Source organism: Coturnix japonica, chromosome 5 (assembly GCF_054131305.1).
Source record: "Coturnix japonica strain WE chromosome 5, WE-NBRP24, whole genome shotgun sequence".
Lineage (NCBI taxonomy): Eukaryota > Metazoa > Chordata > Aves > Galliformes > Phasianidae > Coturnix > Coturnix japonica.
This window is the reverse complement of record NC_140667.1, coordinates 27,307,193-27,320,784: the sequence shown is the minus strand read 5'-3', so window position 1 is coordinate 27,320,784 and position 13,592 is coordinate 27,307,193. Positions and strand designations below refer to the sequence as shown.

Here is a 13,592-nt window from a genome sequence, read left to right as displayed (position 1 = left end):
TTAAAATCATATTTAAAGTCTGGGTTGAGTTTTTTTTTGTCTGGTTTTCATATATGCTTTGGTGGAAACCAGTATATGACATAGCACACAACAAATATTGAAGAGAAAGGCTATGGACTTCAGAATTTGGCTAAGAAGAGGGAGTTAGAAGGCAATGATATTTTGCCAGTAGTGAGGCAACCTTTGGAAAGTGAAGATAACAAGATAACCTTGTGTTGTATTTACAGATACTGGTTTTTATGTGGTGGGAAGCTTCACCAGGGGATGAGCTGATATCTACAAAGATGATGAATCATTAATCATTGTCCTCGTAAATAATGACCATGTGTACTCACTAGTTACTCCAGTTTCTTTAAGGCAGTTATTTTTTTCTCTTTCAGAAATCACAGCACCCACCCTGTGGATTAAGCACTTAGTCATCAAAGACTCCAAACTGAACAGCTCCAGTATAAGGAATTCAGGTAATACTCAATTTAAAAAAAGAAAAAAAAAAAAAAAGAAAAAGTTGTTGTTGTTTTGAACCAGACTGCAGTTTCTCATGTTCATTTCTTGTTTTGTTCTTTTCTCGTTGTAACCTATATGACTGCATCTGCGTTGCAGGACTTGAAGGGCGGGCTAAGAAAGAATTTCAGACAGCGTGTTTTTTTTTTTGTCCAGAAGGCCGCTGTAGAAGTGCCCCAAGGGGTGTTTGTTTCCCAAACCAGAACTGGGAACCTCTAATATTTTCATCAGAAAATTCATCCCAGCCAGTTTTCACCTTTGTTCTGTTTTGTTGTTCAGCAGTTTTTCGTGGTCTTGCAAATTGGTGTGTTTGTCTCTGAGATCTGTGCTATGGATTTGATCTAGGCAGTTGAGAAAATACCATTGAGGGTCGTCTTGTAACTTCCAAGATTCTTTTCTGGAGGGGGTATTTTTTAGTAGAGAAATTGTCACATTTCACAAGAGAAAGTAAGTTACTTATGGTTGGACATTAATAATTATTGAATTTTTGTGGGCAGTAGAGAGAATGAGAGAAGATCCAAGCAAAAAAAAAAACCCAAAACAAACAAACAAAAAATGAAAAAAAAAAAAAAAAAAAAAAAGTATGAATGTGAATGGAAGAAGAGGGAAGCAGCAAGGTATCAAGCTAAGGTGTAAAACTTGGGATTGGAAGATTGTAAATGAGCATGTAACTGTGTGAAGTAACTGAAATCACAAGAAACTTGAAGGAGAGTAAAGTAGGAGAATGAGGTAAGTGTGTTTTCTGTCTGATATGTTTTAACTAACACGGAAGAATATAAGAAGGTAAAAGGTACATAAGAGGTTTCGATGGGAGCTGCTGCTATTGCATGTATTTTACAAAATAATGTATTACTGGTACAGTTATTGGAATAGTTTCAGTCCCCGGAACAGTTAAACTGTGTTGGCTTGAAGTAGCTGGTCACATGGTATTTCTGAATTAACCAGACAGCATTCATGGCCCTCTACAATTCCTTTAGCCTCCCTCTGCCCCTTGCCCACTGCAGAATGAAAGCAAGGCTAGATCATGGTTGTCTCGCTGCAACATGGAGAAGAGCTCTTTGCAGGAAGAGATCCAGTGTTGCCCAGACCCCAGTTTTAGGAAGACTTCTGTGCCTTACGTCCTGACTGGCTTTGCAGTAGGGTAGTCTGTGTAGGAACTTGCCAGTGAGAATCGCCCAAAAGCTTCCGAAGATGTAGTAGAGTTAACAGTCTTCTCTATGGATGTTTTTCACTGGAGAGCAAAAGCAGCTTGTGTTTTGTCGGCTACCTGCAAAACCATGTTATTAATAATGCAATTAAAGGTGACAATTTAATATGAAAATCCTATGTAATAGGTCCTACCTACCTTGGGGATCAGTTTTTCTTGTTATGAAGCAAACCTAGTAGCTGTGATCAAAATAAGATTTCCCAGATATGGGTTCTGATAGGCTACAAACTGACCCAAGAGTGGGAGCATCTTTTACTCAAGAGCTTGTCTCCCACCCTTTGGCCTGGCAGAGCCAAAGTAGGCTGCTTTTCATGTTGTTGAAATGTTTCCTCAGGAAGCTGCCTCATGTAAGCTGGAGTTCTGTTTGTGAAAGAGTTGCTTTTGTGAGCTTACGCATTTTCCATTTTTTTTTCCAATTAGTTATGATGTCATTTCTGGTATTCGAGCAAGATTATTGTGGGTACAAGCTACAAATCAAAAATAAATGGTCTTCTGGAAAATTCAAGATTTCCATAACAGGTGGTTTCTGCAGCATGCTAAAAGGAGATGTGTGGTTCATCTGACTCAGCCTTTCTTGTAGCCCTAACACTCATTTGCTGTAGGATCTCATTAAGAGTCTGAGCAGCCAGTTTTAGACCCGTTTTTCCACACCAGGCCACACTGTTGTCTGTGTTTCTTACAATGAGTTATTGATATCAAGAAATGCTGCCTCATCAAAATGGGACCATGGTGTAGCTGATAAGAGGTCTGACCTATTTTAGTCTTTCTTTCAGCCAGCTAAACCTAGTCCCCCTCCTTGGTACCTTTCATTCTTGACCTTTGTCCTGTATGTTAAAAGACAATATAGGGTTGGTGGGACTGAACAGCAAAGGCCAGTAAGAAGGGTTATCATTTAGAATATTATTTCTAATATCTTCACATCTCTCTTGGATGAAGATGATGATTAGTCCATTAGTTATGGAATGGGCATGCAAAATTAGGGGATGCTTTTGACTGCTTTTGTTCCTTAGCAGCTTGAAATATAAATGCTCAACACACTTCTGATTTCTGACCAAGATTACTATAGAACATCTTGGAAAGCTAGTGCCATCACTATACTGACTGAGAGGAGAATGAAAGAATTGCTGTATTGAGACAAATAGTCTCTGTAATTTGCTGTTGTTCTTCTGGTTAGTACTGTGTTTCAGTGAAGGCTTCTACGATAAACCTCTGAGTAAGTCACTTGCCTAACCATCCATTTTAGAGATATTTTCAGCTGCCTTTAGCTGAAAAGTCTGTGGTGTGTTCCTGAGTCTGTATAGTGGGGTAAAAAAAGGAGGAGCAAGGAAGAAAAGGCTGAGGAGCCAGAAATATTCTCTTCAATCCTTTAACTGTCCCAAAGAAAAGTGAGCAGAGCAGCAGTACTTCTAACATTGTTTTTAGTAGCACTTCCCAGCAAAACTTTGTGCCTTGTCCTATGTTGGGCCTTGCATCCATTAATGTCTATGTGGCTGTATACCTGATGCAAGTGAGGAAGTATGGAAGATGTGCAGAATTTGTTGTATCCATCTTGGTAGAAGGGTTGGATAGGACTCTTTCTTGCTAGTGAGATAGCAGAAGTGAAAGAAGTCTGTGTTGGAATTTCCTGCATCCCTTCAGGATGAACCAACCAGCAGATTGTTGAGCACTTCAGAACTAGTAACTCCTCTGCTTCCTCCTAAAAGAAAATACCCATATTACATGTATCTTACACAAGCTGTATTTGAAATCCAAGTGTTCTACTTTCCATTTAGCGTAGATGAGCAGGAGAGCTTCTCCTGAAAAAGCCTTTGTTTTGGAGCATTGACATTTTGTATGATTTATGTAAATATTAAATATGCTGGGGATCAGGAGAATCAGAACTATTCTATCCTGCTGATTAGAGTACTTGACTGAGATACCATATATCTCCAAATGTTTTGCCAGTGAATTTTTCTGTGTTAGGCAGAACAACATTGCTAGGAGGGACTGCCAGTGCTTTTATCCCAGTCTGCCTTCCAAATGGCTAGATCTCCTTCCTACTGGGGTGAGATGCAGGGTGAAATATCTTGGCTAGAGATCTAGACTGTTGAGTAGGAGATAGGTTCTTTTGTACATTTTACTAACTATTTTTGTTTTGCTTTTTGAATGTAAAGAGAACCTCAGATCAACACAAAATATTTTGTTTGCTGTGGCAAAATGACAAAAATATTTTGATGTTTGTTTGATTTGAATTGACTTCTGCCTTTTCCAACTGTGTGCACCCATGTGCACGCGCACACATGCAGCCCCCAAACTAAGCCTATTATTTAATACTTGACTTTGAGATGTGTCATTTATTTTTAATGATGCCAGGACAGGAAGAGATACAGTCAGGACCTTTGCATTGGCCATTCCCTAATCAGGATGTGTAGGATTACCTTTTCATGCTACTTTCAAAGTAATCAAAGTTGTACTACCTCCTCTTCCCAGTATACTCCAGCCTAGAGAAATCCAACTGATTTTTTCCTTAATAGTTCTTACTCTAGGAAAGCACTTGATAATGAGTCTGGCTTCCAAGAATATAAATCTGATGGCAGACTGTTTGGGAGCACCCCATCTCCATGGAATGAGGAATCCATGGTTGTTCCTCATTTCCAGAGTTGGGTTATCTCCAAGTTCATTTGTGCTACTTAGTGATTTGGTTTTGATTAGCAGGAGATTCCAGCCTGTATCCAGCTTACCCTGACAACCTTTAAGAAAACCACAGAGTGATGTAATGAGCTCATGCATGGAAAAATAAACAGCTCTAGAGAAACCAGCAGTAGCAGCCTCAAGTAAATATTCTGTAGTCACAGGGGTTTTGAACATGACGTTATTGAAGAGGAAGAATGAGTAATACATTAAGGTTAGCAGCTGAAGACAGGTTTGTGTGTGCCTAGTTTTTAAAAAAAATAATAGTAGCTGTTTATTTCAAAATCCTGCTTGTTGAATGGGAGCCAGCTCCACATGGCCTATTCTATTCATCTCTGGCACTCAGACATCATGTAAGCATCTGATGTGACAGCTTTCCAGTGATGATGGAGCTTTCTGCTGGTTGGAGCTCTTAGAATACAAGAGATGTAAGTGTAAAGGAGCTGTGAAAACAAGAATCTCACAGAATCACAGAATGACCCGGGTGACAAAACCTACATAGCACACTGCAGTAGCTTCATCCAGTACTCATCTGGGAAGTGATACCATTTTCCTACATGACTTTCCTAGTGATCAGGTGTAGTGGGTTGCTCCAAGGAGAAATATACTCATGTGTCCTTAGGCACATGGTATCTTGCTAGGATTCCATACATTAACAAGGAGTCTGCTTTTAAGCCACCTACTTTGAGAACTGATGCAGTTCCTCCCACGTCAGATTGTTGAGTGAGGCCAACCAGCATATAACACGGCAGAGACTACTGATTTGTCCTTAAGGAAGAAAATGGCAGTTTTGGTGGGATAAACCAAGAATAGCCAAGAGTAGACAAAAAAAAAATGTTTGATTTGTTAGTAAGCTTTTCGTGTTTAGTAGTGAGGACTAAGCTCAAGGAACTTGAAAACTCATATATGACTTTCCTGAATGAGGAGAGACTGTACCCGTTCATATTGAATGTATTGTTATTTGGAGTTGAAACAAATTTCCTTGTGCCTTGGAAACTTGGAACAGTACAGAGACCAGGGAGCTGGAGGTGGATTCAGATGAGACTCTTGAAAAGCACAAAGCACTGTTTCAAAGGGGGCAGTTTCTCACCTGTGCTTATCCCTTTCTGTCTTCTCAGCCACATTCCTTAGTTGTCCTGTCTTGGCACACTGCACTCCCCACCTCATTATTTAAAGACATGTGAGACTACGGGTTTCTGCTTCTCCTCCTGCTGCTTTTCTCCTACTTTCTGCTGCTCCTAAACTGTTTGTGTTAGTTCCAATCTTACTGTCTCTCCATGCCACTGTATTAATGCTACTATCCAAATGTCTTATCACAGAATTGTGGGCTCTTCCCCACAGTCTGTGGCTGCTTAGTTGTTAGGCTACCAAGTGGAGGAATCAAAAGGTGATTTCAACTTCAGCAGAAAATAGATTGAGAAAGGAAGGTAGATTGGCACAAATATGATCTAGTGACATCTGAATAAAATGTCACAGTAACTTTGGAACCGGAGCATTTTGGTGTGGGGGGATGGCATCCTAACGTGGACTGCAGCCCTTTTTGCTGGACATTTTAGTACCTGCCTCTGCTCTTGGCTTAACACCTAGGAGCACTGTCTTTTGAACTTTCCCATAGCTGTCAGGCATGATGTCTAGAACAAGAGTTCATGAAAAGGAACCATGATCTGAACGATTTTGTCTTTTCTACTGTCTGCAGGCTCATCCTGCATCTTGCATCAGTGCTTCCCAATATAGTCCTCCTCTGAGCTGTCAGAAGCATTGGGCTAAAACCTGTTACTTTACTGTCCCACCTCTCAGAAATATTAATCTTCAAACCTTGATGGTATTTCTCTCTTTTCCTCCTTCCTTTTAATGAGGGTTTTGTTTGTTGGTGGTCTGGCAGGTGGTTGGTTTTGTTTAGGAATTCATTTTAATTTAGTTTCTGAAAATGAAGCAAGATCAGGAGAAGCTGATATTGAGTATTACACAAAAACTTAATAATTCTCTTCAGTTTGCACTGCAAATTGCCGTGCTCTTCTCTTCTGAGTTAGACGTAATGCACAGTATTGTTTTTCCCTTGCTCTATCCCTTCTTTCCTTCCTGCTTCATCTGTGGTTCAACCACTGCTCTTTATGGCTGCGTGGGGGATCTTTGTCTCTTCCTCCCTCTTGGAAGTTCCGAGGAGGTCTGATTTGTCATACCTGAGTATGATTCTCCCACAGTCTCAGTTGGGACAGGTGTGGTGAAGAAGGGAGTAGGCAGGGGAGAGCAGGACCAGGACCCTTTCCAGACAGCCAGCAAACAAAGTCATAAATAACATGCCACTGGGGACCAGTTAATCTGCTCTATGAAAAGGTGCAAAGTATACAAGTGGGAAAAATAACATTGTATAATAAGCGGCATGCAACCATAGGTGTTAAACCATATGCAGCTAGGCAAATAAATGAAGCTCCCCCTGAGTGCTGTGTGATAAATCATTCCCAAAGAATTCAGTCACTCCCCCCTCCCTATCCCCCAAAGAAAGAAAACAAATTACTCTAGACATGGAGTCATGACTACTACAGCTGCCAGTTAAGAGAGTGGACAGGGAGCAGTAGGAGGGGGGCAGTAGGTGTCAAAGATGTAAGAAAAAAAACCAAGCAACCCCCCCCCCAAAAAACAACAAAACAACAACAACAACAAAAAACCACCACCAAAAAAAACACCAAAAAATGACAAATGCATTTTAGGTTAAACTGATAAAAATTTGGGAAGAAAAGGAAAGGAAATAGATTGCAGCACCAGGCACTGCCCAAACATGTAGTGACAAATGGAGAGAGGAGAGGTCAACTTTATGGAGTTTGTTTTGCTTTTTAGTAGGAGATGATTTAAACTTAAGGGATTACATTCACTTGCTGAAGCTAGTTACTCCTTGTATACATTAACACAATTTAGTGCAGCCTTATGCTTGGATCTGCACTTCAGGCATCCATTTGAGCATACATGGATGCCTGCTGATAGACTACATGTACTGACACTGACACACCCTCTTGCCTTTCTTAGAATGTCCCTGTCAACTTCAAGGGAAAGATTATAGCACGTATAGAGAGCCACAGGTAAGGAGAAGTGGTAATAATGGCTGGTTCTGAGCTCCCACATTCCCTTTGGAAAAGCGCAGATTTACTAAGCCTCTCCTAAAACCAAAAGCTCTGCTAGGGTTTGGCAGTTATGAAATTGAGGAACTGTGTGGATTGCAAGAAGCCAACTGAATGAAAAATTGGTTCAGTGGTACGTGGAACAGCATCTCCAAAAGTATTTGCTGCTCCCAGCGTTGCACAAGGAAGCTGTGGATATCACCATAGAGCTATGAAAGCAAAGCTGTGTTCCAGAACCACTGGAAAGCCCTGTTTGTCCTGTGAAAGCTTCTTACTTTTGTTGCCACTTCAGGATGGAAAAGAAATTCTAGAAGTCAGATTCAGTAAGTAGACCAAGGGAAGATGGGAAATGTGCGAGGTCCTGCAGGATCATCCTTGTACAGGAGCAGTGTAGAACATTTGAGGTAAAAGTCAGCTGTGTTCTCTTTCACCAGCCTCATGTTAACAGAACTATGAGCTATGTTGTAAGAGTGCTGTGTATATTTCTGTATGGAGAGGATGAGTAAAAGCTGCTATCCTCATGTTCCTTGCCTCTTAGTTATCCGCACATTTTTGCATTTTTCCAGGCCACCAAACCTAAGTGGTCAATGGGGATCAGTGAGTACGTTTTGTGGTACAACTCAGAGGTGTCTTAGCTGCATGTTTTCAGGCTTTTGAGTTGTTTCTTTGTCAAATATCTGAGTTCCATACGCTATTGTCATTGTGTTTCTAAAGTCTGACCATTTTGCCTGGCTCGTGATAGGTGTCCAGCAGTGAGTGCTAGTGCTCCTGTTGGAGGCAGTTCCCTTTGCTTCCTAGTCAAGTGCTAAATGCTGCTGGAAGAAGATGATGCATCATTACACAAAGAGACTCATCACATTGCAAACCTGCCTCTTTCTATCCCCTCTCCTACTCTCTAGCTGTAGCATAAAAAGAGGAATGGTACTCTAATTGGGTAGACCAGTCTGAAATATTTCTCACCTGCCTGTGACAGTTTTCAAAAGCTTTCTGTTTGGTGTCCTATAATTAACTATACACTTACAATACTGTAAAAATGCTGTGCTCGTATAGTCCAGCCAGCAGAGGTAGGCAAACTCTCCAAGAATTGCTATGGTAGTTGTTCCAAGTACTATTAAAAACAGGTGTGGAAGTGAAAAATAGTTTCCCAGTAATGTTAAGGCTCCAGTGGAAACACCTATGGATTTGCTTTTATTGAAAAGCATTTCTCAGCATGGAAAGAGTGCAGCAAGAAAGGAGAATAGGGAGAAAATGAACGACTATGTTCAAAGACAGGTGGCTTATCTCAAAGTTAGGTATGCTACAAGCCAGCAGTGCTTGGAAGCAATGTGAATTGAAAAAGAGGAGCTGCAAGAGAAAAAACGTGGACTCTGGGTAGCTCCCTCACAAAGCCACAAAAGCAGTATCTGAGGTTGAAAGCATTTCTACTACTAAGAAACTATCCTGGTGTAAAGAGCTGAACAGTGCTCCATTTTGGTGCTAAACTTTCTCTGCTCATGCTAGAAGCTGTTGTCATAAAGGTACTGCACAGCTACAGCCGTCATACAGTATGTGGCAGCCAGATGCATTAGGAAGATCAGATCCCAAAGTCTGGAAACTTAAAGCAGCTCAAATCCCTTGAAGACTTCAGGCTGTGTTTGCAGAGAGGGATGCCTCAATTATATAGGATCTGCTGGAGCTTATCGGCCCATGTGAGAAGAGCACAAAAGACCTGAGGAGGTTTGTTCCACCTCAATTGAGCTCAAGGTCCTATCCAGCTAACTGCAGCTCTAATGTGTACAACCTGTGCCTGAAATGGGGATAGTGATTCCTCTGGCTCCTCCAATGAGCAAACTGTTAATTGCTGGGGTGTTTTTATATCAAACTTAAATCTCCCTTCTCTAAGTAAACTGTCTGCTACTTGAAATACCCACGGGGAAGAAAAAAAAAAGATCTATGACCATCTATTTTTTAAAATATAACAGCTTTTAAGTCTCAGAAGACTGAATGTCATCCCTAGACTAAACAAATGGAATTCTTTCAGCATTTTCTCATAGATCAAGTTTCCTAGACCCCTGCCTGTTCCCTTTGCTCTCTTATGCACTCTTGCCAAATGGCGCACCTCTCGCAATAAGGGTACTGCCCAGAGCTGGACGCTCTGCTGATTTAAAGGCTCATAAGTCATCAGTGCCTATTTCTCATACATGAGGCCCCTGTCACTACATCCCACAACTAACTGTGTTGTTTGCAGCATCACAAAGTTGAAGACTTCTTTTTTGTGGTCGACCTGAGCTCCTGAGAATATTTTTCCAGGTGTTATCTTGTTGGTAGTTTCCTTTCCATGCACTGGATTTTTCTCTGCATGTTATTATGCTTTGTATTTGTAAGTTGTGGTCATACTGATTGCAAATCATTTGTCAAGATGACTTTGAATCTTTTCCTGAGCTTTCATTTGCGAAATGGATGCTGTGTTCCGCAAGCCAAACTGGTCACTTACAAAAACTGATGCAAGACACATCTGATGATCCCTTTTAGTACAGAAAAACTGTTTCACAGAAAGTTTCATCCTCCTGGAGCGTGTTTTTCTTAACCTGCAGCACTGGGAAACAGTCTCACAGTGATTGTATGTAGTGCCCATTTCCCTTGTTTTCATATGAGAATGGCACAACTTATAATATGCTCTAATGAACTAGGTTTTAATTAGAGCTCAGTTTAATGCATTGTTTATGGTTGCACAAATGATATAACTATTTTTGCCAGGACGATGTACTGTAGTCATAAAAAATAGTACTGTCCTCTTCCTTCCATGCTTCTGCTAGTGTGCCTAGTCCTAGAGCTCGGGCTGTGCTTGACAGACAGGATGATGGTAAGATTCCAAGCCCTGTCTTAAGGAGAGCTAAGAGTTGCCGGGACAGGTAGCTTTCAGCTGCCACGCATGGAGCTTTAATCCTGTGTGGTTTGGAAACTCTGGAGCAGGCTCCCTTCCTACCTGGGCACTATGTAATGCCCACAGATTCTGCATATGTTGTCTATTTAAGGGCAGCTTCTACCTTCATCAAGTTCACTCTGATCTGTGAGACAGGCTCCACTCCTTCAGCCCTTCTTCATCATTTCAAGCTTGAGGTAGATCTGAATAGACTTCTTATCACATTGCACTGGAGACAATGCAGGGCTGCTTTACTGCTTTGAGCAGAATGAAAATGGCAGGGATGGGATGTGTTCCCGAATAGCTTAAGTTTAATGAGCCACTTGGAACAATGCATTTGCAAAATTACAAGCCACCTGTTGAAACTTCACACTGTACTTGTTCAATACTGGAACAAGTAATAACCTCTGTTTCTTCTGCAGTTTATGCCTTGAGAAATGAAATTGAGTGAGAACCAAGGTAAAGCAAGGACTGCTAAAGTGGTGCAGTGTGGAAGCACCTGCAAGGTTTGGGGTTTTTTTCTTTACTTTTACATTAGCCAGAATACCCTGGAAAGACCACAATCCCAGACAGAACAGGGTGGAGTGGGTAGCAGTACTGATGACTAACAGAGGTGAGGAGAGATTTATGCTGTCCCCGTGAGCCATGTTTGTTCAGCTGGCATTGTGCTCCTAGTAAACACAGAAGGGGTTGTTTCTCTTCCTCCACCCATATCCCTGCTTTGGGGATAGGCAGCTGGTGCCTATTCATTGCTTTGCTATGGTAGTTCTGCCAGCCTTTGTGTGTACCAAAGGCTTTTCCAATTCTCTTTCCCCTCCAAAGTGGAAGGGATGCTGATTTGGGCTGCTGTTAGAACATGTGCTGAACTTTCCCTTAGGAGTGAGAATGTGTTTTCTGCCTGCGGCTTCTGTATGCTCCATATTTGGGCTGAGGCACCTGTTCTAGGGTGGCCTCAAGCCCTGTTTATATTACAGCTCGCTTATGCAACATGAATGCACTTTAATGCTGGTACAGAGGATATGCTAAAGTAAACCATTCAAGGCTACTCTTCTCCACCAGAGCAATGCATCAAGCAGCTAATTCAAAACAAAAATCAACCCCATTTGAATTAAGCTTCCCTGAGAGACCGGCAAATGCTTTCTTTCACCGGCAGGAAAACAGAGGCAAAAAGACACTCAGTCCTCACTTTTGGGTTGGTACAGGATGTGAGTAGGAACTTGGCAGTAGATATCCCTAGTGCTGTCTTTTATTCTGTACTGCACTGGTTCCTGATGCGGGAGGGACTCAAAGCTGAACAAAGGAAATTTGGGAGAGATATGTGTGTGATTTTTTTTGAAGCCGTATTTTGAAGTCAGGTCTCTACTGCAGTGCTGACAATAGGGGCTGGTCAAGAATCTTTCAGTAAAAGACCTTTTCCTCCCCTTCTGATGAATGCTCCTTCATGAAAACTGAAGCTTTTTGTAGGAACTCCATGGGAAAAGTTTCTCTGGTCCAGACGGAATTTCTGGTCAAAAGAAGAGAGAGAGAAAAAGGGATGCAAGTCTGCCCTCTTTGTGGGGTAGCCAGCAGCTCTGAGTTAGACTATTCACATAGGTTCATTAAGGCTGGGGAGAAGCGTGGAGGGAGGTTACACCCTCTGTTTTGCCTTAGTTGGAAGGAGGACTCTGTCTCTTGAGGATGATGTGGGGATCTCTCCAAGGTAGTTGGTTGCAGTGTCATATTTACTCTCCTTTTTTTATTATTATTTTTTAATAAGAAATTGAGTACAGAAGAGCAATATTCAAAAAATAACTGTGGTTGAATGGTGAATCTTCCTTGTGTCCCACCCTAACCATCTCCAGCATCTTGCAGCCCTGGGATCAGTGTTTGGTCTTTTGCCTCTGCCAGCAGTGAGCTTGGGCAGCTGGGAGGTGCCTGGACCTGGAGCAGTGCTTCAGCTGCAGCCAAGCCCTGCAGGCTGAGCATGAGAACTGTCAAGCACAAGCCTTCTGTTCAATACTGCTAGACACCCTCCTTTCTAACTCTGTAAGGTAAACAAACACCCCATCCCTTTAATAGGCATCTCATTTAATTAGACAGACAGATGAGTCCGTTACCTCATCCATCATTTTTATTGTGCAGACACTAGAAGTATTCTTGAATGTGTCTACTGAAGGGACCGGGCTTGAGAGGCCTTTTTATAAATCTGACCATGTATTTCTCTGAAAACCATTACTGGGAGACAATGGTTGTGTAAATAACTGGGACTGCTGATGTCCAAGCTTTGCTTTCCTGCAGTAGCTCATGGCTTCAGAGGTGCTACTTTTACACGTTTCAATGTTAGAAGAAGTCAAGACTAAGAAGCAACAGGAAGTTAGCATTTTAGAGCTGAACAGTTACAGTAAATTGGTTATTTCTGCAGCAATTCTCTCTTGTGTATGTGCATGTATTCACTGTCACTGGATTTGTTGTAAGGTGGATTTGCTGTCACTCAAAGGTTTTGTTAGCCCAGTGTAAGCAGGCTGGCGAGTGCTACTCAGCTACTTGGCTGATGGCTGTCATAAGTCAAAGCAGGGATGGCAGGAAAAAAGGGAATGTGACAGTGCCTTTTAAAAAAAAAAAAAAAAAAAGTGTGATGTTATTGTTGGTCTTGGGAAGGCTGTTTGTCTCTCACTGACTTGCTGTCTTAAACATTCCTCTCTGTGTTTAACATAGGGAAGGAAAGAAAGAAAGCCTTTTCCCTGGGTCTTTCTGTGCCTGCAACCCCCATTAACTCAAGCAAGGCATATGTACCCTGCACATGCAATAAAGATGTGCTGCTTTGTGAGATGGCAGTTTAATTTCATACCTGGCATTAAAGCTAGCTTGGCCGTAAGCTTTCCTTACCCTCCGTAAACTTGGCTTTGGCAACAACAAAGTTTCCAGTAAGCAGTCTGACTGCAATGGGCTGACTTCAGTGTGCTGGAGCCCGGGTAGCATTCGATGGTTCCTTTATTACCAGTGAGGCTGTCTTTAGTGTGACAATGTGCGTGGTTCATGCCAGGTCCCATGCTGGGGAAGCTGATGGTACGGATTTCCCAGCTGATTTTGCTGGCTGTTGGAATATACCCTTGCTATTAATACTCATGTTTGTTTTTAAGGGAATTAAGTGCTGTTAGAGTGATAGCTTGGAGGAAAGAGCCTCTCTAGGGGCTAGTGCTAGTTAATTCTGCCTTCTGCC

At 41.8% G+C, this 13,592-nt stretch overlaps 1 protein-coding gene across 7 annotated transcripts in view; it reads left to right on the top strand.

The window, feature by feature from the left end:
* Window positions 1-13,592, top strand: part of SMOC1 (SPARC related modular calcium binding 1) — a 153,944-nt gene that overhangs the window by 113,730 nt on the left and 26,622 nt on the right. For all 7 annotated transcript variants that reach the window (XM_085548960.1, XM_085548959.1, XM_085548957.1 and 4 more), the window contains exon 7: window positions 381-461. In XM_085548960.1, the coding sequence (XP_085405086.1) occupies window positions 381-461 (81 nt within the window). The remainder of the gene's footprint in view (window positions 1-380; window positions 462-13,592) is intronic.